The sequence below is a fragment of the Hyla sarda genome, chromosome 10 (assembly GCF_029499605.1).
Source record: "Hyla sarda isolate aHylSar1 chromosome 10, aHylSar1.hap1, whole genome shotgun sequence".
NCBI lineage: Eukaryota > Metazoa > Chordata > Amphibia > Anura > Hylidae > Hyla > Hyla sarda.
This window is the reverse complement of record NC_079198.1, coordinates 52,012,034-52,035,696: the sequence shown is the minus strand read 5'-3', so window position 1 is coordinate 52,035,696 and position 23,663 is coordinate 52,012,034. Positions and strand designations below refer to the sequence as shown.

General features: G+C 46.1%; 1 protein-coding gene and 1 long non-coding RNA gene across 5 annotated transcripts in view; one reads left to right on the top strand and one right to left on the bottom strand.

Annotated features, from left to right (window-relative positions):
* ISOC2 (isochorismatase domain containing 2) overlaps positions 1–23,663 on the bottom strand; it is a 131,181-nt gene that overhangs the window by 6,167 nt on the left and 101,351 nt on the right. For all 4 annotated transcript variants that reach the window (XM_056543589.1, XM_056543588.1, XM_056543587.1 and 1 more), the window contains one exon: positions 7,367–7,484. In XM_056543589.1, coding sequence (XP_056399564.1) covers positions 7,367–7,484 — 118 coding nt within the window. The remainder of the gene's footprint in view (positions 1–7,366; positions 7,485–23,663) is intronic.
* The window catches only part of LOC130294121 (uncharacterized), a 39,155-nt gene continuing 21,780 nt past the window's right edge, over positions 6,289–23,663 (top strand). Inside the window, exon 1 of the long non-coding RNA XR_008848396.1 lies at positions 6,289–6,339. This is a non-coding gene — a long non-coding RNA (uncharacterized LOC130294121). The remainder of the gene's footprint in view (positions 6,340–23,663) is intronic.

Here is a 23,663-nt window from a genome sequence, read left to right as displayed (position 1 = left end):
TACACCAACATTGATAAATGTCTCCCATTGGCCCATTGGAGAGATTTTCCCATAGCAACCAATCACAGCTCAGGTTTCCCTTTACAACAGCTCATTAGCTGAGCTAAATGGTTACTGTTGGAAAATCTCTTAATTTTTTTCTCTCACACAGTTTGATAAATCTGGGCCATTCAGTTTCATATATCGTGTTAAGGACGATGGGCGTACAGGTACGCCCTTGTGTCCTGGTGCTTAAGGACCAAAGGGTTACAGGTACGCCCTGGATCTTTAAAAAGGTACACCCGTGGAAAAAAAAAATGTTTACATCAACTGGTGCCAGAAAGTTAAAGGGGTAGTCCAGTGCTGAAAAACGTATCCCCTATCCTAAGGATAGGGGATACATTTCAGATCGAGGGGGTCCGACCACTGGGGCCCCCCGCAATCTCCTGTACGGGGACCCGGCTCACTGGCCAGATAGCGGGTGTTCACCACCGCACGAAGCGGCGGCTGACACCCCCCATCAATACATCGCTATGGGGCCCCTCCGCAATCTCCTGTACGGGGCCCTGGCAGCCCGCGGGAAGGGGGCGTGTTGACTACTGCACGAAGCAGCGGCTAACACGGCCCTCAATACAACTCTATGGCAGAGAAGGAGCGCTGCCTTCGGCAATCTCCGTCTCTGACATAGCGATGTATTGAGGGGGCGTGTCAGCCGCCGCTTCATGCGGTGGTGAACACCCGCTATCCACGCCAGTGAGCCGGGGCCCGTACAGGAGATCGCGGGGGGCCCCAGTGGTCGGGGATAAGTTTTTCAGCACTGGACTTCCCCTTTAACTTTCTGGCACCAGTTGATTTAAACATTTTTTTTTCTACTGGAGTACCCCTTTAAGGATCCAGGGCTGACACGCCCCCTCAATACATCGCTATGGCAGAGCCGGAGATTGCCGAAGGCAGCTCTCTTTCTCTGCCATAGAGTTGTTTTGAGGGGGGCGTGTCAGCTGCTGCTTAGGATAGGGGATACGTTTTTCAGCACTGGATATCTCCTTTAAACAGATATGTAAATTACTTCTATTAAAAAATCTTAATCCTTCCAGTACTTATCAGCTGCTGTATACTACAGAGGAAGTTCTTTTCTTTTTAAATTTCTTTTCTGTCTGACCACAGTGCTCTTTGCTGACACCTCTGCCCCTGTCAGGAACTGTCCAGAGCAGGAGAGGTTTGCTATGGGGATTTCCTCCTGCTCTGGAAAGTTCCTGAAATTGAAAGAGGTGTCAGCAAAGAGCACTGTGGTCAGACAGAAAAGAAATTCAAAAAGAAAATAACTTCCTTTGAAACATACAGCAGCTGATAAGTACTGGAAGGGTTAAGATTTTTTAATAGAAGTAATTTACAAATCCGTTTAACTTTCTGGCACCAATTCATTTAAAAAAAATAGTTTTCCACTGGAGTACCCCTTTAAGCTGCTTTGAAGTGAGTGCAGGAACTGAGCTCGCTTCAGAGCAGTGAGTGTCGGCTACTATTAGCAGCCTCACACTCACTGCTCATGCTGGCATTTAACCCTTTAGACGCCGTGATCGATGCCTGCGTCTAAAGTTAAAGTGAAAGATGCCAGCAGCTCAGTGGCGCTCACAGAATGCTCGTGACATGATCGCGGGGGTTCCGTGAGCCAAAATGGCGGAGGAGGGCCCCTTTACCTGCCTCCTGCCACCCGAATGTCTATTCAATGATGTAGCCTGGCTTATCCAGGCTATATCAGTGGATTGCTGATCACACTGTATAATGCTATGCCATAGAATAAAGAAATAAAAAAATCCCATCAAAACAAATAAGGTACCGATAAAAACTACAGATCAGGGGGCAAAAAATGAGCCCTCATACATCCCTTTATGTGAAAAAATGTAAAAGTTCTAGGGGTCAGAAAATGACAATTTTAAGCATATGAATTTTGTTAAAAAAAAGTCTGCATTTATTTTAAGTAGTACAATAATAGGAAAACTTTAAAAAGCTCAGCATTGAACAGATCGGAAAATTGCATGGTATATCCCCCTATGGGGACTAAAAAAAAAATAAATAAGGTGTAAAAAAAAAAAAGTTAATAAAAGTGAATTAACCCCTATCTAATTGAATTTGTACACCGTATTTATGTATTAATTCTTTTTGTCCCCATAGGGGGATATACCATGCAATTTTTCGATTATTTGTGGGGTGAAATTAAAAAAACAAAAACGCCAGTTTGTAAATTTTGGGGGCTTCAGTTTCTATGCAGTGCACTTTTCTGTAAAAATGACACCTCATCATTATTCTGTAGGTCCATATGGTTACAAGGATACACAATTTATGTTTTATTTTATTTTACTACTTTAAAAAAATTATGACTACATGCATCAAGATTAGTATGCTTAAAATTGTCCTCTTTTTCCCTGCATATAGGGCAATATGATGTCTCCTTTTTTGCTCCGTGATATGCAGTTTTTATCGGTACCATTTATATTTTGATGTGACATTTGATCGCTTTTTATACATTTTGTTATGGTATATGAAGTGATAAAAATGCGCAATTTTAGACTTTGGTATTTGGTATGCCATCAACGGTGCGGTTAAATTAACCTTATATTTTAATAGTTTGGACATTTACACACGTGGCGATACCACATATGATTATTTTAATTTTTTATTACATTTTATTTTTTTTAAATGGGAAAAGGGGGGGGGGGAGCATACAGCAGTACAGCTAATACAGCTGATAAGTACTGGAAGGATACATTTTTTTAATAGAAGTCATTTTACAAATCTGTTTAATGTTCTGGCACCAGTTGATTTAAAAAAAAAACAAATTTCACCAAAGAACGGTTATAGGGGTTTTCCCATCTTGCAAAGTTTGCAAAGATATTAAAAAGTTTAAAAAGTTATAAGGCTTGTAAAGTTATCCCTTATCAACAGGATCGTGGTAGGTCCAACTGCTGGGGTGTCCTGCGATCTCTAAGTCTCCTGGCAGAAGACTTTGTTCTTTTGAGTTGCCCAACAAAACATTTATTGAAGCCATCTCATGTGTTCATAAGCACATTCATAGTAGACCCTAGTTATAGGTTGTCCTACTTCACAGAGTATATTGATATTATTTGGGGCTTAGAAACATTCAGGGTCGCCATCAAGAGGGTACAACCCATACACCTGTATGGGGCCTGGAGCTTTAGGGAGCCCGGCCGGCCCTGGACTTTTTTTTTCCGGCTTGTCAGTGAGGCACGCACGTCTACTCCAGTCACCTGACCTGTCCCTGCGTGATCTCCAGTCCAGACGATCCTTCCCGTGCACAGGAGCAGCCTCCGATCCCCGGCAGCCAGCAGGGTAGGTGAACTTGTGGGGCAGGGGGGTTTGCAATGGTTATGAGAGGTGCGGGGGGAGAGGTGCTTAGGGTGTTATGGGGGTGATGAGAGGTGCCGGGGGGGGGGGTGATGAGAGGTGCAGGGGGGGGGTGATGAGAGGTGCAGGGGGGGGGTGATGAGAGGTGCAGGGGGGGTGATGAGAGGTGCAGGGGGGATGAGAGGTGCAGGGGGGATGAGAGGTGCAGGGGGGATGAGAGGTGCAGGGGGGGATGAGAGGTGCAGGGGGGGATGAAAGGTGCAGGGGGGTGATAAGAGGTGAAGGGGGGTGATGAGAGGTGAAGGGGGGTGATGAGAGGTGCAGGGGGGTGATGAGAGGTGCAGGGGGGTGATGAGAGGTGCAGGGGGGTGATGAGAAGTGCAGGGGTGATGAGAGGTGCAGGGGGTTGATGAGAGGTGCAGGGGGGTGATGAGAGGTGAAGGGGGGTGATGAGAGGTGAAGGGGGGGTGATGAGAGGTGCAGGTAGGGTGATGAGAGGTGAAGGGGGGGTGATGAGAGGTGCAGGGGGTGATGAGAGGTGCAGGGGGGTGATGAGAGGAGCAGCGGGGGTGATGAGAGGAGCAGCGGGGGTGATGAGAGGTGCAGGAGGGGTGATGTGAGGTGCAGGAGGGGTGATGAGAGGTGCAGGGGGGTGATGAGAGGTGCAGGGGGGTGTTATGGGGGTGATGAGAGGTGCAGGGGGGGTGAGGAGAGGTGTAGGGGGGTGATGAGAGGTGCAGTGCAGGGGAAGGGTGATGAGAGGTGCAGTGCAGGGGGGGTGATGAGATGTGCAGGGGGGTGATGAGAGGTGCAGGGGGGTGATGAGAGGTGCAGGGGGGGTGATGAGAGGTGCAGGGAGGTGATGAGAGGTGCAGGGGGGGTGATGAGAGGTTCAGGGGGGTGATGAGAGGTGCAGGGGGGTGATGAGAGGTGCAGGGGGGTGATGAGAGGTGCAGGGGGGTGATGAGAGGTGCAGGGGGGTGATGAGAGGTGCAGGGGGGGTGATGAGAGGTGCAGGGGGGGTGATGAGAGGTGCAGGGGGGGTGATGAGAGGTGCAGCGGGGGTGATGAGAGGTGCAGGGGGGTGATGAGAGGTGCAGGGGGGGTGATGAGAGGTGCAGGGGGGTGATGAGAGGTGCAGAGGGGGTGATGAGAGGTGCAGAGGGGGTGATGAGAGGTGCAGAGAGGGTGATGAGAGGTGCAGGGAGGGTGATGAAAGGTGCAGTGCAGGGGGGGGTGATGAGAGGTGCAGGGGGGTGATGAGATGTGCAGGGGGGTGATGAGAGGTGCAGGGGGTGATGAGAGGTGCAGGGAGGGTGATGAGAGGTGCAGGGGGGTGATGAGAGGTGCAGGGGGGGTGATGAGAGGTGCAGGGGAGGTGATGAGAGGTGCAAGGGGGGTGATGAGAGGTGCAGGGGGGTGATGAGATGTGCAGGGGGTGATGAGAGGTGCAGCGGGTGATGAGAGGTGCAGGGGGGGTAATGAGATGTGCAGGAGTGATGAGAGGTGCTGGGGGGGTGATGAGAGGTGCATGGGGGTGCAGGGGGATTGATGAGAGGTGCAGGGGGGGTGATGAGAGGTGCAGGGGGTGTTATGGGGGTGATGAGAGGTTCAGGGGGTGTTATGGGGGTGATGAGAGGTCAAGGGGGTGTTATGGGGGTGAGGAGAGGTACAGGGGGTGTTATGGGGGTGAGGAGAGGTACAGGGGGTGTTATAGGGGTGAGGAAAGGTACAGGGGGTGTTATGGGGTTGTTGAGAGGTGCAGGGGGGTGTTATGGGGGTGATGAGAGGTGCAGGGGGTTATGGGGGTGATGAGAGGTGCAGGGGGGGTTATGGGGGTGATGAGAAGTGTAGGGGGGAGAGGTGCGGGGGGTTATAGTAATGATGAGGAGAGGTTTGGCGGGGGTGATGAGGAGTGATGAGGATACAGAGGATAAGAGGCGGTGTATATGTATATGATGTATATGCATGTATGGCAGTTTTATATTTAGTGGGTACAGTGTATCGCAGTATTATATTTGGTGAATACAGTGTGGGGCAGGATTTTATTTAGTGGGTACAGTGTGTGGCAGTATTATATTTAGTGGGTACAGTGTATGGCAGTATTATATTCGGTGAATACAGTGTGGGGCAGGATTATATTTAGTGGGTACAGTGTGTGGCGGTATTATATTTAGTGGGTACAGTGAATAGCAGTATTATATTCAGGGTACAGTGTGTGGCAGTATTATATTCAGTGGATACAGTGTGTGGCAGTATTATATTCTGTGGATACAGTGTGTGGCAGTATTATATTCAGGGTACAGTGTATAGCAGTATTATATTCAGGGTACAGTGTATGGCAGTATTATATTCAGGGTACAGTGTATGGCAGTATTATATTCAGAGGGTACAGTGTGTGGCAGAATTATATTCAGTGGATACAGTGTGTGGCAGTATTATATTCAGTGGATACAGTGTGGCAGTATTATATTTAGGGTACAGTGTATAGCAGTATTATATTCAGGGTACAGTGTATGGCAGTATTATATTCAGAGGGTACAGTGTGTGGCAGAATTATATTTAGTGGGTACAATGTGTGGCAGTATTATATTTAGTGGGTACAGTGTATAGCAGTATTATATTCAGGTTACAGTGTGTGGCAGGATTATATTTAGTGGGTACAGTGTAAAGCAGTATTATATTCAGGGTACAGTGTGGGGCAGTATTATATTCAGTGGATACAGTGTGTGGCAGGATTATATTTAATGGGTACAGTGTATAGCAGTATTCAGGGTACATTGTGTGGCAGGATTATATTTAGTGGGTACAGTGTATAGCAGTATTATATTCAGGGTACAGTGTGGGGCAGTATTTTATTCAGGGTACACTTTCTGGCAAGGGTTTAATGATTACTGTCTTCATGCAGAGGATGAGGATCTGCTGACAAAGTGAGGAGCCAATGATGTCTGGATGTCAGAGTCTGAGAAGATATCACTCAAGTCAGAAGACGTCACTCAGGTCACTGATATCATTGTGTGTTCTCTTGACTGTCCCATCAGAGCTGTAGTCACTTGTAAGTTCTGCAGTGAGGATGGGTAAAACTGTGTCCAATCTGTGTCTCTCCAGCTGTTACAAAACTACAACTCCCATAATGCCTGAGGCTCTCCAGACATGATGGGAGTTTTAGCTTCCCAACAGCTGGAGAACCACTTCAACTGAGGTGATCGGTGGGGGTCTCAGCAGTCGGACCCCCACCAAAAAATGGTCTGCTTATTCTTAAATGCCTGTGCGGTGCTGTATAACACTGTGCTATTAAAGGAGTTTTCTGGTAAAAAATTACTTATCCCCTATCCAAGGATAGGGGATAAGTTATAGATCGCAGGGGGGTCCATGCACTGCGCTTGGACCCCCTGCGATCTCCGGGGGCCCGGCAGTTTGCTGGAAGCTGACGTTTGTACCCCGCAGGAAGCTGCGGCTGGCACACCCCCCCCCCCCCATGTATCTCTAAGGGGTACATGGAGGGGCGTGTCGGCCGGTGCTCCGTGCGGGTACAGCACGCCCCCCTTCCAGCCGAGATAGCAAGGGGCCCAATGTTCTGACCCCGCGCGATCTATAACTTATCTCCTATCCTTGGATAGAGGATAAGTTATTTTTTAGCAGGCAGGTCCTTTAATAGCACAGTGTTATACAGCACCGCACTCTGCTCTAATCTAATTTGAAATATATATGTCTAGAAAATAAAATAAGAATGTAGGGCAGGCCCTGGGAGGGGGCAGGCCTTGAGCTGTGTATGGGGCCCCGAAATTTCTGATGGCAGCCCTGGAAACATTCATCGCCTTGGTTGAACATGTATCTTTTTTTTAACCTTACTTACTATGTAACTAGTTGTCCAGCAGGAACTAATACACAGGTGACAGGAAAACATGGTAAAATGTGAAGTAATCTCTGCACATACAGCACATAAAAGGCTAAATATGAAGTGTGTATAACGTGTCTTGTTTGTGTGTGGTAATACCCCAAGTTAAAAAAGACACTGGAAATTTACCTCTTTGAATTTAGGATGTGCAGCATCCTGTAGTAATTGTAGGATCACTCCTTCACCGGTGGTAAGAAATGCTCCACTCTGCTTCATTCTGGAGAGAGCTACAAGGCGGTCTACCTGACTAATGAAAGAATAATTGCATTATATTAAAATATATTACCTCACAAAATTTATGTCGTTTACTTAAAGAATTTCCATCTTTTTCTAACCATTTTGACTTATTTCATGGTGCGAACAGTTTGCTGATGGACAAATACAGCTAGGATTAAGAGTTTTTTTAACTCTGCAACTATGTAAAGCAAAAAAAAAAATATAAAGTGTGGTGTCATGTGAATCAAAACATGCATGTGCTTTTGTGTCAAAAAAGACCGACATATTTAAGGCTTGATTTCTTTCTTGGCTACCCAAAATATTATCATTAGGTAAAGTTATAAATTAATAACTGACAGAATAGCACAACTTTAAAATATGTTATGTCAAGACATGTGGGGGGGTCACAGTTATAAGCCAAAGTCATTTAAAGGGGTACTCCGGTGAAATTTTTTATTTTTTTTAATCAACTGGTGCCAGAAAGTTAAACAGATTTGTAAATTATTTCTATAAAAAAATCATTACCCTTCCAGTACTTATTAGCAGCTGTATTCTACAGAGGAAATTATTTTCTTTTTGGAACACAGAGCTCTCTGCTGACATTACAAGCAAAGTGCTCTCTGCTGACATCTCTGTCCATTTTAAGAACTGTCCAGAGTAGGAGAAAATCCCCATGCTCTGGACAGTTCCTAAAATGGACAGAGAGGTCAGTAGAGAGCACTGTGCTCGTGATGTCAGCAGAGAGCTCTGTGTTCCAAAAAGAAAATAATTTTCTCTGTAGTATTTATTTTTACAGCTGGTTTGTAACGCATGAATCTCCTTATCCACTGCTCTTAACCTCCCCCCACAGGACTCCTCCCCACTCACCATTATGTCCTGACCCCTCTCTAACCTATCCATCCCACTGTCTGCTTTCTTTGCTTTATTATCCTCCCCCCACTCACCTAGTTTAAATACTCAGCCACCCCTTCCAGGATTCTCTCCCCCAGCACAGCGGACCCCCTTCCATTCAGGTGCAAATTATCCGTAGAATAGAGTTTGTACCCCAATGAAAAGTCAGCCCAGTGCTCTAAAAACCCAAACCCTTCCCCCTCACACCATGACTTAAGCCATGCATTTAACTCCCTAAGCTCCCGCTGTCTTTCCTGCGATGCGCATGGCACAGGAAGTATTCCAGAGGACACAAACTTAGAGGTCCTTCCCTTCAGCTTGGCACCTAGTTCCTTGTAATTATTCTTCAAGGACCTCCACCTACCATGTATTCTGTCGTTGGTTCCCACATGGACCACGACAGCTGGGTCATCCCCAGCCCCCCCTAGTAATTTGTCCACCCTTTCCACCACATGCCGAACCCTGGCACCAGGGAGACAGCAAACCATTCGGTTGAGGTGGTCTTGGCGACAAATTATTCTATCCGTCTTCCTGATTATAGAATCCCCTACCACAACTAACTGTCTTGGCCTACCTGCGTTACCATCCCCCACACTACTAGTTGAGCTGTTCTCCCGGCTGTTAGGGAGACCAGTATCCACTAGGGTTGCCATCTCTGATACTGAGGCCCTCGTATCATCTCCCAACTTGGCAATTTTACTTGGGAGATCAGAAGCAGAAGTGACCTTCCTTTTCCTTGCCCCCTTTCCAGTCCCTCTAACTACATTAACCCAGCTCCCCACTTGGGCCTCCTGGCTAGTTTCTCCAACCTCCATTTCTACCCCACTAACTGCTTGCTCTGTAAGATTGTCAATTGCCCTCAATGTTGCATTTTGCTCCTCTAGATCTCTAATACGAGCTTCCAGGTGGGCAACATGCTCACATTTGTCACAGCGGTATTCCCCCTGAAGCTGCTGCTCCAGAGATGTATACATGTGGCACAATGTGCACTGAAGAAAACCTCCAATCCTGCTGTCCATATCCTTGGTGACAAACAGCTGTTATTAACTATTAAGAAAAAACGACTTTTATCAAGGGAGTGTAATACTTACAGTTACAGTGGGTCCTGCTTACAACTCCTGCTTTTTAAACTTCTGTTTATAAAACTTCTCAGATGTAACACTTAATAATACAACACTTTAGAATACAGACCCAGCTTCAGTTAGACTCAGTCAGAGCCAACATTGGCCAGGTCAGTGCTGGTAACACATCATGTAATGTACTGAACTGGCTTAATGTAGAGATGGTACAAGGTAAGTTAAGTAAAGTAAATGTAAGCAAATCTCCAGGGCCGGATGGACTACACCCAAGAGTTCTTAGAGAGGCAAGTTCAGTAATATCTGTACCCTTGTTCATGATATTTAGAGATTCTCTGGTGTCTGGTATTGTGCCAAGGGACTGGCGCAAGGCGAATGTGGTACCAATCTTCAAGAAGGGCTCTAGGTCTTCGCCAGGCAATTATAGACCGGTAAGTCTAACATGCATTGTGGGTAAATTGTTTGAAGGACTTATAAGGGATTACATACAGGAATACATAGGGGATAATTTTATTATAAGTTATAGCCAGCATGGGTTTACTAAGGATAGAAGTTGTCAAACCAATCTAATTTGCTTTTATGAAGAGGTGAGTAGAAGCCTTGACAGAGGAATGGCTGTGGATATAGTGTTTCTGGATTTTGCCAAAGCGTTTGATACTGTCCCTCACAGACGTCTGACAGGTAAGTTAAGGTCCTTGGGCTTGGAAACTTTAGTTTGTAACTGGATTGAACACTGGCTCATGGATCGTACCCAGAGAGTGGTGGTCAATGATTCGTACTCTGATTGGTCCCCGGTAATTAGTGGTGTACCCCAAGGTTCAGTACTGGGACCGCTGTTGTTTAATTTATTTATCAATGATATAGAAGATGGCATTAACAGCTCTGTTTCTATCTTTGCAGATGACACCAAGCTTTGTAGCACGGTACAGTCTATAGAGGATGTGCATAAGTTACAAGATGACTTGGATAGACTAAGTGTCTGGGCATCCACTTGGCAAATGAGGTTCAATGTGGATAAATGTAAAGTTATGCATCTGGGTACTAATAACCTGCATGCGTCGTATGTCTTAGGGGGGATTAAACTGGCAGAGTCACTGGTAGAGAAGGATCTGGGTGTACTTGTAGATCACAGACTACAGAATAGCATGCAATGTCAGGCTGCTGCTTCCAAAGCCGGCAGGATATTGTCATGTATAAAAAGAGGCATGGACTCAAGGGACAGGGACATAATACTCCCCCTTTATAAAGCATTGGTAAGGCCTCACCTGGAATATGCTGTTCAGTTTTGGTCGCCTGTTCATAAAAGGGACACTGCGGAGTTGGAAAGGGTGCAGAGACGCGCGACTAAACTAATATGGGGCATGGAACATCTTAGCTATGAGGAGCGATTAAAGGAGTTACAATTGTTTAGTCTTTAGAAGAGACGTTTAAGGGGGGATATGATAAACGTATATAAGTATATTAATGGCCCATACAAAAAATATGGAGAAAAACTGTTCCAGGTTAAACCCCCCCAAAGGACGAGGGGGCACTCCCTCCGTCTGGAGAAGAAAAGGTTTAGTCTAAAGGGGCGACACACCTTCTTTACCGTGAGGACTGTGAATTTATGGAACGGTCTACCTCAGGAACTGGTCACAGCAGGAACAATTAACAGCTTCAAAACAGGGTTAGATACATTCCTGGAACTAAACACCATTAATGCTTATGCAGAATTATAAAACTACATCGCTTTCCCTTATCCCCTTACACCCTTCCCTTCAATTCCCTGGTTGGACTTGATGGGCGTATGTCTTTTTTCAACCATACTAACTATGTATTCAGCAGCTAATAAGTACTGGAAGGATTAAGATTTTTTAATAGAAGTAATTTACAAATCTGTTTAACTTTCTGGCACCAGTTGATAAAAAAAAAAAGTTTTCCACCAGAGCAACCCTTTAAGGGTTCTTTTTTCCACAAATGGAAGGGTAACAGAGGTGATGACTTAGTCCAGAGATCAAGTATGTTCATGTAATAAGTCATAAATGAAGTTGTTAGGTTAAGTCAATGGTTGGAATGTTATCAGTTTAAGTTCACAGATTTTCCTCTCTGTGTCTTTCTTAAAGGGAAACTGACAGCCAATTAACCCACACTAAACCTAATACACAGGGTTATAGTGCAGGCAAACAGGATTACAAAGAGGTTTAACTTACCCAGATCCACATTTAATACACTCAGGACATATCTGTTGTATTAGCTTGGTATGCTGAGTCCCACCTTCATTATGCCATGCTAGTCATTTCCAGATTTCTCTGGAACCTGACTGGGGGTCCAGGTAAGTAATACCTCATTGTAATCCTGTTCGCCTGCACTGTGTATACCATGTACCATGTATATTGGGTTTAGTGCAGTTAAACCCACTGTCGGTTTACCATGATCATTAACTTTCAGTGTTAAAATGTTAAATCTGTCATACTATGCCCTGAGCCATAGAAATGTTTGCCCACAAGGGTGTCCAGATTCCTTCTTATTTCTTGTTTGTATAGATTGATCGTGAATTGTAGTTTCTGCTTTATTTCTAAAGTGTAGAATTTTTTTAGGCATTCTTGTTCATCATATGATGTATACCACATTGGAGGATATATAGTACATGAGAATGTGTCAGAAATTTTATTGGGAATGTGGACTTTGCATGTTGGTAAGATATTGGTACAAGCTGTACATGCCCTAGTGTGGTAAAGTGCCAGTCCTTTTTATGGACCAGGAGGATACAATATGACTTGGCCCAGCGACTGTTCACTACAGTATATGCCTCCTACTCCGCACGCAGTTTCCATGTAGCCCTAGCATAAGGTGCCACGTAAACTCTATAGTGGAGCAGGGACTTCTGTCATTTTGACAACAGCCCTGGCTTTTATACAGTAAGCTGTGCTGTGATATACATTGTTGCTTATTGTATGGCCAGCTCCACATGGGATAAGGACTATAATATTATGTTAAATATTATAATTATTAAGGGAGGTACGAGGTGATGATTTGCCACTTAACTCCTTACACTTTCTAGGCCAAAAGCTCTGCATCTGCCCCAGTGAGTGAAGTGTTAAATTGGAATCCAAATCAGCAATCAAATCTGAATAGAACTTAACATCTGATTCAAGCAAAACTTCCCCAAATGAATTTTGGGAATTTTGTTTATCTTTGGGAATTTAGCTCTCTCTCTCTCTGTTGAGTCAATAATAATAGGTAGTGCTTCTAAAATTTTAAAGTCTTTTGTGACAGAAAATATTCACATGAAATCACATAAAACCTTAAAAGGAGTTCTCCAGTACAGTTAAATGTATCCCCTATCCTAAGGATAGGGGATAAGTTTCAGATTGCGGGGGGTCCGACCGCCGGGACCCCCGTGATCTCCCGTACAGGGCCCCAGCATTTTGGGGGATGGGGGCATGCGACCCCTGCACGAAGCGGCGGCTGACATGCCCCTCGATCCAACTCTATGGGAGAGCCGAAGCACTGCCTTCGGCAATCTCCGGCTCTGCCATGGTGCTGTATTGAGGGGGCTTCATGCGGTGGTCGACACACTATCTGGCCGGAGAGCCAGGGCCCCATACGGGAGATCGCAGGGGTCCCAGTGGTTAGACCCCACGCGATCTAAAATGTATCCCCTATCCTTAGGATAGGGGATAGTTTTTCCTTTACTGGACTACTCTTTTAAGACATTTTTTGATTTTCCCTGCTCAGAGGATGAGAAAGCAGCTGTGAAATTTAACAAATTATCATTATCCCTTTGTAGACTAAACTAATTTCTGAAAAAATAAGGGACTTTGTAATGAAGACGTCTGTGGAGGAGAGCCTTGATAAGGAGAGGATAGGCATTACGTCTCAGAAATTGAACCGGAACAGTGGGATAGAGAAGGATGACATAAAGACGATGAGTACAAGACAGATAATGCACTGCCTGTAGACGAGGCCTGGCTGCTAAACAGCTGGGGGGGGAGGGATCAGTTGTAGGGGCAAGGTGTTCCTTACATTTTGGGGCATCTCGACTGTCCCACGTGGCCTTGTTATGTCGCTTCATGTGCCTACGTAGAGACGTAGTTCCTACACTGGCCACGGCTTACTTTCTGTTTGCAGAGACGTCACAGTGCCAAGTTTTATGCATCAAGAAAATAATTTCCACACAGCAGAATACCGAACAGGTACACCAACACCAGACTGTGCCCCTCCTCTGGAAGGTTGTTGACTAGCCTACAGTTGCAGCAGCGTCGCCATCACCTAAGCTGATCAGACCAGCAGGCCTACATCTGTTACATTTGACAGGTGTTCTGGCCCTATCTCGGCTACGCTCTTCTTTGCTGACACTACCACTACCCTCCTGCTGTGAACATGTCACCTCCTCCTCTCCTGGTTCCCACATTCTGTCCAACTCCTCATCATCATCCCCCCCCCCTCCTATCTGCATACATTTCTAATGTTTGATTATGGGCTTCTTGCTTTCCGTTAGCATATTCACCACACCTACCACAACTAATCCTACCAGTGCTATGCACAGCCACTGCTTCCACCTCCTCTGCAATCCACTGACATATGGCTTAACATCATATCGTTAGACTCTTCCTTTTCCTCCTATAAAGACCTTGAACGAGTCAACAAGGGCCATACCATCTTTCGAAACCACACAACCCCTGGAAGACAGAGAGAACTTTTACTTGCTGAAGCGGTTGCTGCTACTACCACCAGGCGCCTGGCTGCTGCTGCTACCTGGCAGGGGTGCTCTGTCCTCTACCTTTCCAAAAATTTCTTTACCAGACATATCTTTTTTTTTATTGCAAAAGAATTGGGGTGCTTCATGTCTCACCTATGTTTAATTGAACCCAGAAAATACTTGTAACTGAGCCTTACATGGCTATTCTGCGCTCAATCTCAACACTACTAACGGTGCAGTTTTTCTAAAATAAAAAAACATAATTCTGATAATATTTCTGGATAGTGTAGTCCTCTGCTTCCCTTATTATTCTTGTTGCCAGTCAATGAATCCTCTCCAGCTTCACTTTATCTTTCTTGTACACTGGTGCCCAGTATGCAGTAATCCCTGTGTGGTCTGACTAGAGATTTGTACAGTGGTAGAATTGGTCAACAGTGGTAGAATTGGTCAACACGTCACACTGCTGATCAGCAAATCACCAGCTGCAGCAATGTCCCTGTCACGATCCCGGCTGGTAGGAGGTGGATTCTCTGTGCCAGAGAGGGATTGGCGAGGACCGTGCTAGTGGACCGGTTCTAAGTCACTACTGGTTTTCACCAGAGCCCGCCGCAAAGCGGGATGGTCTTGCTGCGGCGGTAGTGACCAGGTCGTATCCACTAGCAACGGCTCAACCTCTCTGACTGCTGAAGATAGGCGCGGTACAAGGGAGTAGACAGAAGCAAGGTCGGACGTAGCAGAAGGTCGGGGCAGGCAGCAAGGATCGTAGTCAGGGGCAACGGCAGGAGGTCTGGAACACGGGCTAGGAACAAACAAGGGAACGCTTTCACTAGGCACAAGGGCATCAAGATCCGGCAAGGGAGTGCATGGGAGGAGGTCAGATATAGTCAGGGACCAGGTGGAAGCCAATTAAGCTAATTGGGAAGATTGGACCAGGCACCATCATTGGTGCACTGGCCCTTTAAATCGCAGAGACCCGGCGCGCGCGCGCCCTAGGGAGCGGGGCCGCGCGCGCCGGGACAGGACCGACGGAGAGCGAGTCAGGTACGGGAGCCGGGGTGCGCATCGCGAGCGGGCGCCACCCGCATCGCGAATCGCATCCCGGCTGGAGGCGGTACCGCAGCGCACCCGGTCAGTGGATCTGACCGGGGCGCTGCAGCAACGAGGATGAGGCGAGCGCTCCGGGGAGGAACGAGGACCCGGAGCGCTCGGTGTAACAGTACCCCCCCCCTTGGGTCTCCCCCTCTTCTTGGGGCCAAAGAACCTGAGGACCAAAAACTCAATTTTTCCGGGATGAGGTCCGAGGCACATTAGGAGGGGTTCCGAGCGGTAACGCACGGCACAGTCCAATCTTTCATTGTTAACACAATTGATGTAGAGGGGTCTGGCGAGACTGGTCACAGGGACGTTGAACCTGTTGATAAGAGAGGCCAAAAAAAAATTTCCTGCAGATCCGGAATCCAAGAAGGCCATAGTAGAGAAGGAGAAGGTAGAGGCAGATATCCGCACAGGCACAGTAAGGCGTGGAGAAGCAGAGTTGACATCAAGAACTGTGTCACCTTTGTGCGGAGTCAGCGTACGTCTTTCCAGGCGGGGAGGACGGATAGGACAATCCTTCAGGAAGTGTTCGGTACCGGCATAGTACAGGCAAAGATTCTCCATGCGGCGTCGTGTCCTCTCTTGAGGTGTCAAGCGAGACCGGTCAACTTGCATAGCCTCCACGGCGGGAGGCACAGGAACGGTTTGCAGAGGACCAGAGGAGAGAGGAGCCGGGGAGAAAAAACGCCTCGTGCGAACAAAGTCCATATCCAGGCGGAGCTCCAGACGCCATCCGGAAAAACGCATGTCAATGCGAGTGGCAAGATGAATGAGTTCATGTAGGTTAGCAGGAGTTTCTCGTGCGGCCAGAACATCTTTAATGTTGCTGGATAGGCCTTTTTTAAAGGTAGCGCAGAGAGCCTCACTAATCCAGGACAACTCGGAAGCAAGAGCACGGAACTGAATGGCGTACTCGCCAACGGAAGAAACACCCTGGGCCAGGTTCAGCAGGGCAGTCTCGGCAGAAGAAGCTCGGGCAGGCTCCTCGAAGACATCACGGACCTCAGCGAAGAAGGACTGGACTGTGGCTGTGGCAGGATCATTGCGGTCCCAGAGTGGTGTGGCCCCAGACAAGGCCTTTCCAGAAAGGAGACCACGGCAGAGTCTAGAGTCCTCATCAAATATGTCCGGCAGGGACAAGCAGGGGTTAGGAGCGGCCGGTTGCTGCGGAGGAGTTGCAGGAGCCGGCGGAGGAGATGGTTGTTGCAGCTGCTGTGTCTGTGACTGAAGTTGCTGTATCTGCGGCAGCAGCTGCTGTATCTGTGACTGAAGTTGCAGTGTCACGGTGGTCAAGTATGCCAGCTGGTGATTTCGTTGGGCAATATGTCGGGCTTGCTGGGCGACCAGTGTGGGGAGGTCGGCGACAACTGGCAGAGGAACTTCAGCGGAATCCATGGCCGGATCTACTGTCACGATCCCGGCTGGTAGGAGGTGGATTCTCTGTGCCAGAGAGGGATTGGCGAGGACCGTGCTAGTGGACCGGTTCTAAGTCACTACTGGTTTTCACCAGAGCCCGCCGCAAAGCGGGATGGTCTTGCTGCGGCGGTAGTGACCAGGTCGTATCCACTAGCAACGGCTCAACCTCTCTGACTGCTGAAGATAGGCGCGGTACAAGGGAGTAGACAGAAGCAAGGTCGGACGTAGCAGAAGGTCGGGGCAGGCAGCAAGGATCGTAGTCAGGGGCAACAGCAGGTCTGGAACACGGGCTAGGAACAAACAAGGGAACGCTTTCACTAGGCACAAGGGCATCAAGATCCGGCAAGGGAGTGCATGGGAGGAGGTCAGATATAGTCAGGGACCAGGTGGAAGCCAATTAAGCTAATTGGGAAGATTGGACCAGGCACCATCATTGGTGCACTGGCCCTTTAAATCGCAGAGACCCGGCGCGCGCGCGCCCTAGGGAGCGGGGCCGCGCGCGCCGGGACAGGACCGACGGAGAGCGAGTCAGGTACGGGAGCCGGGGTGCGCATCGCGAGCGGGCGCCACCCGCATCGCGAATCGCATCCCGGCTGGAGGCGGTACCGCAGCGCACCCGGTCAGTGGATCTGACCGGGGCGCTGCAGCAACGAGGATGAGGCGAGCGCTCCGGGGAGGAACGAGGACCCGGAGCGCTCGGCGTAACAGTCCCATTGGTTGGCTATAGGCTGAGCGTCAGTGTAACGCATTAAGCCCCGCCACTGTTCACCAGGGCTCAATGCATCACACTGCAGATCAGCCTATTGCCAGCTGAGGTTTGACATCGCTGTGGCCAGGGATTTTCTGATCAGCAATGTGACACATTACATGTATAAAGACGGGCACCACCGTAACAATAAAAGATATGGTGCTATCAGTGGCTACAACAAGAACTGTATACCAAAGAAAAGAAAAGCTAGCCACTATTAATAGATGCACACCCCAATAATAATGTAAAAAGTATATATATTTAAAACCACTTAAAAACACAAAGAACATGGTGGAGGATTGTAACCCAAATAACCACCTACCCCCCTGGGGATACACAATAAGCATATGGTAAGGGCCCCTGGAGTAAAGACCAAAGTGGGAGGGGAAAAAAAACACCTGCATCAGTAAGGCTGGTAATAAATATGGAGTAATGCCATGACTCAAGTAAAAATCCCAAATATGGCTATCACCACCAGCTAATACTGTAGCGCCTATCAAATAGTGTGCATGTATATCAGGGGCTACCTCACCAACCAAGGGGGGGACACACAGCAGCTCCATGCGTTCCGCTGTACTGCAAGACAGCTTCCTAAGGAAAGATGTGTGCTATGTTGTGTGAGAATAAATATACCAATACATCAATAACACGTGTGTAAATTAATTAAACCAATCAAAGCTTCAGTAGTCAGAACTGGGTTTCACCTGTATGTGCTATGTGCCAAGTGCACCCGCCGCCATTGTCTCCAATGTGGCCAGGAAGTATACCAATACATCAATAACTCGTATCACATGACAGAGGACCGGAAATTGTGTTATTCGCATAGTGCACGCATGCCGTGTTTCCATGATCCGCATGATGCGCATATTGCGCATGCGTGAATCAGGAAACCTAGATCGAAATGAACCAGGCCTGTGAACCGAATAACCCTACCTGTGGTAGAGAAAAAAAAGGAAGGTTGGGCACCTAAAATGGGCGGAAGTTGGGGGATAAAGGTTTTAATGCCATTTAACAACCAAATGGCGTGGGGACCTTGAATTAAAAGAAAAAAATATCCTTTATGCTCCAATGGACCTACCATATCACGTGAAAAATAAATAAACTAAATAAAATAAACATAATGCATCCTGAACCATGTTTGTCAGATATACAAATACATCTGTGTCAACTTATGTAACCTAGAACTGAGAAAGCACATGCATATCAATTTACAAATTATCAATTTACAAGTGTCAAACGTGTCTTAAATGTATATTCTTTATAAATGGGGAGTTATACTTATAAATGGGGAAATGCAAAACACGTTAGGATCCCCATATTGTGACAAAATAAAGGTGTAAATAGTCATAACATAGTGAATAACACAACTATCAAGAACCATTGGAAGATACATCCCCCAGGTGCGTCAAAAAAGACGCAGCCTTTTGAGCCCTCACTATGGCTATTCCATAGAGCCTATAACCACTCTAGAAGTGAAAAAATAATAATAATAAGCAATACTAATAACATGATGTGACACATAAAATATAATAGATGTCATAGTAATAGACAATACTGTCAGATAATATGGCACATAATAAGTGTGTAGCTGACAAGTTTTCTCATCCCGGTTCTTGGAGGGACAGGAAGCATAATGAGTTGTGTATATTAATGTTGTATTCATCATGAGGAGTAGGATCACGGTCTACCGCAGTGTAGCTCTCTGAGTGTCTGCTCCTGTAGTTGGCCACCACCGATGTCAGTGTCCGATCATGTTTAAAATCCCTCTCCGCCAGCGATACCGTCGAGAAGTGCTTCTGGATCCGCTTACGTAGCTCCTGCGATGTCTGTCCCACGTAGACCTGTCATTTCTCCTCCTCTGGGGCTCCCCAGCTGAAAATGGCTTCTTGTTAGCATATCCTTCAAATTACGGGCTCGTCGCACCGTCATCATCGGAGTGGGGGTGATAAGCGTATCGATCTTTGGATCCGATTTGAGGATCCCCAAATGCCTGTCCAGGATCTGCCCCAGACGCCTCCACTGATTGTTGAAAGTCGTGACGAAGCGCAGGCTGTCATCATCTTGCCTAATCTCTGGGTGTAGAAGTATCTCCCAGTCAGAATTTTTGGGCCTCTGATAGGCCCTTCAGATAACACCCCGTGGGTAGCCTCTTGCCTGCAGATGATCAGACAGATCTCTTGCATGCCTTTTTAATTCTTGAGGTTCTGAACAATGGCGTTTATTTAGAAGAAAGCTCCCATAGTGCAGTAGGCTGTTTGTTGCCGTGCTTTTCCTGTGAAGTGTCGTGGTAATCCGGCCATCAACCTTCATCAACTTCCAGCAAATCTACTGCTACATTCGAAATCTGCCAGGCAAGTTTGATCTGTTCCTCATTCTCGTTGAGCTTTTCAACGAACCGCACACACTCCTCCTTTGTACCTTTAGTATTGAGGATCTCCATGACCGCCTTTATTTCATCTTCATGCATAATGTTGGAATATAACGACTCAATGTCGCACGTCACCAGCACGAAGTATTTGGGTAGGGCCATCTCTTGTAGTTGCTCCATCAGATGCAATGAGTCTCTAAGATACGAGGGCTGTTCCAGTACTAACGGCATTGGCAGCATATAAAATGTAGGTACCACGGGCTTTGGGACACTTAGATAGTGGTGTACTTTCTCCGATACTATTCCATATCTCTTTGTTGAATCCAAGAGACGATTCAATTTCCGCTTAAATACTTCCGTAGGCTCCATGTAAAAGGTATTATTGCCCAATTGCCTCCTTGCTTCTTCCACAAGAAGATCCAATAAATCCTGAAGCACTTGACAATCCATTTCCGGAGTTAGAAGGGTGTCCCCAGATTGAGAATAAATGATTTTCAGAGCTTCCTCTCCTCCCGACACAGGGTATATGTAGAGAGATTTAGAATTTTCAAGGCATGGTCTAGATGCAATGGCGGCAAAGGGGTCCCTGTAACCTCCCCCCGGTCCCGATGTGAAGGTGGCATGGGAATTTCTAGTACTTCCTCCTCTGTCAATAGGTGTGCACCGAGGGATAATTGTGATTGGCTTTATGCTTCTTTGGGCCCGTTCTCACATTTGGGGCGACGTTTGCCCCGTCGGGGGTCCTGTGTCTATGTCGCTTGACCAAAAAAAATCATTGGAACTGGAGGCTGCTGTGCCCACAACTATTAGGGGGTCCCTGGGCTCCAAATTGCCCCTAACATTGCCCGTGTATTTCCATCTATACACTGAATTTTTGTCACAATCCCCTTTATCACGAGCAAATTTGGACCGTTTCCCAGCAATCACATCCTTCTCATACCTATCTATGAGATCACTAAGTTATTTCTGAAAGGGTTCCACCTGAGAGGAAGCTGGCTCTGAAAATCATGTAATCTCAATCTGGGGACACCCTTATAACTCCGGCAATGGATCGTCAAGTGCTTCAGGATTTATTGGATCTTCTTGCGGAAGAAGCAAGGAAGCAATTGGGCAATAATGCCTATTACATGGAGTTGCCCTCTGACCCTATGGAAGTATTTAAGCAGAAATTGTATCGTCTCTTGGATTCAGCAAAGAGATATGGAATTATATCGGAGAAAGAACACCGCTATATAAATGTCCCCAAGCCCGTGGTACCTACATTTTATATGCTGCCAAAGCCGTTAGTCCAGAAACAGCCCTTGTATCTTAGAGACTCATTGCATTTGATGGAGCAACTAAAGGAGATGGCCCTTCCCGAAGACTTCGTGCTGGTGATGTGCGACGTTGAGTTGTTATATTCCAACATTATGCATTAAGATTAAATAAAGGCGATCATGGAGATCCTAAACAAAGGAGGAGTGCGTGCGGTTCATTGAAAAGCTCAACGAGAATGATGTACGGATCAAACTTACCTGGCAGATTTCGGATGTAGCAGTAGATTTTCTGGACTTGAAGTTGATGAAGGTTGATGGCCGGATTACCATGACACTTTACAGGAAAAGCACGGCAACAAACTGCACTACGGAGCTTCCACCCGGAGCATACATGGAAGGGTGTCCCTGTGGGCCAGTTTCTTCGAATTAAATGCAAATGTTCGGAACCTCAGGAATTTAAAAGGCATGCAAGAGATCTGATGGATCGTCTGCAGGCAAGAGGCTACCCACGGGGTGTTATCTCAAGAGCCTGTCAGAGGGCCAAAAATTCTGAACGGGAGATGCTTCTACACCCACAGATTAGGCAAGCTGATGACAGCTTTTTTTCCCCCACTTCGGTCTTTACTCCAGGGGCCCTTATCATATGCTTATTGTGTATCCCCAGGGGGGTAGGTAGCTATTTGGGTTACATTGCTCAACCATGTTCTTTGTGTTTTTAAGTGGTTTTAAATGTCTGTGCTTTAGTTGTGTTATTTAATAAAGACATATACTTTTTTCATTATTATTGTGGTGTGCATCTATTAATAGTGGCTAGCTTTTCTTTTCTTTGGTATACAATGTGACACATTGACCATGGGCAACCATGAAGAAGATGGCAGAGGAGGACTGGAGCAGGCACCAAGGGAGCAGCAGCAGGTAAGTCCAGTTGTTGTTTTAGATGCTGGCAGCCTGGGCACAATGGTACAAAAAACTTCTAGATGGGACTTCTTTAACTGCACCAGGGGTGGGTTTGAGGGTTTGAAGATGCAGACCCCCTGGGTCCCGTTCATGCCACATTGGTTCAGTCTAATTTTGTAAATATAGTGTCCAAAAATAATAATACCATTTTACACTATTCTATAGATATATTTTGTAATTAAAAAAATTGCAATATAAAAAAATAGGAAGCAGATATAGGCAGATGTCACAAACAAAACAATTTCTTTGTTTACATCCTTAAGAACCCAAATCACAAATGTCGGTAGTAGCTTGGGGACAACCATAAATGTTAGAATGGGGTGATTATGTATTCCAAAGTTCCTTATTTGGAGGTATACAAACAAATTCCAACAGAAATACACAATGACCCTAGGATATGACCAAGCAGACAGGCCACATTATAGTCAATGATTAAAGTGTGTATAAAAAGTTGTATAAAATGTATATAAAAAGAGAGAAGAGAAAGAACCACACATCAGTGTAGAAAAAGACCTCTGGGTGTAAATATAATAATATAATAATTATTGTACACATCTATATTCAGATGTTTTATGTTTGTTGTAGTTAGTTTATTTGATTTTATGTTGGGGTTATTGTGATGTATATGTATTGTACTGTTTGAATGTATGCTAAAGGATACAATGGTGGTGGAGGAAGACATGGACTTTTCTCAGGCACAGCTAGGGGATGAGGCTGACACTCCTTGTAGCAGACAACATGATGCTGGCCATGACCCACTATGGCCATAAAAGTTGGGCAGGAAACAACTATAACATTTAAACAGTACAATGAGCTTAATAAAATCTGTAAAAATGTAATAAAAACAGCAAAAATTCAAAATGAGAGACAGGTGGCCAAAGAAAGCAAAACTAATCCTAAATATTTTTTTAGACATATAAATGCAAAAAAAAACAAGGACACAGCATGTAGGACCCCTAAATAATGATAATGGGGAGGTTGTCACAGGCGATAAAGAGAAAGCGGAGCTACTGAATGGGTTCTTTAGTTCTGTATATACTAAGGAAGAAGGAGCTGACATTGGACAGGTCAGTGCTGGTATCACATCATGTAATGTACTGAACTGGCTTAATGTAGAGATGGTACAAGGTAAGTTAAGTAATTTAAATGTAAGCAAATCTCCAGGGCCAGATGGAATGTACCCAAGAGTTCTTAGAGAGGTAAGTTCAGTGATATCTGTACCCCTGTTCATGATATTTAAAGATTCACTGCTGTCTGGTATTGTGCCATGGGACTGGCGCAAGGCGAATGTGGTGCCAATCTTCAAAAAGGGCTCTAGGTCTTCCCCAGGAAACTATAGACCGGTAAGTTTAACGTGCATTGTGGGTAAATAGTTTGAAGGACTTATAAGGGATTACATACAGGAATACATAGGGGATAATTGTATTATAAGTGATAACCAGCATGGGTTTACTAAGGATAGAAGTTGTCAAACCAATCTAATTTGCTTTTATGAAGATGTGAGTAGAAGCCTTGACAGAGGAATGGCTGTGGATATAGTGTTTCTGGATTTTGCTAAAGCGTTTGATACTGTCCCTCATAGACGTCTGACAGGTAAGTTAAGGTCTTTAGGTTTGGAAATTTTAGTTTGTAACTGGATTGAACACTGGCTCATGGATCGTACCCAGAGAGTGGTGGTCAATGATTCGTACTCTGATAGGTCCCTGGTTATTAGTGGTGTAC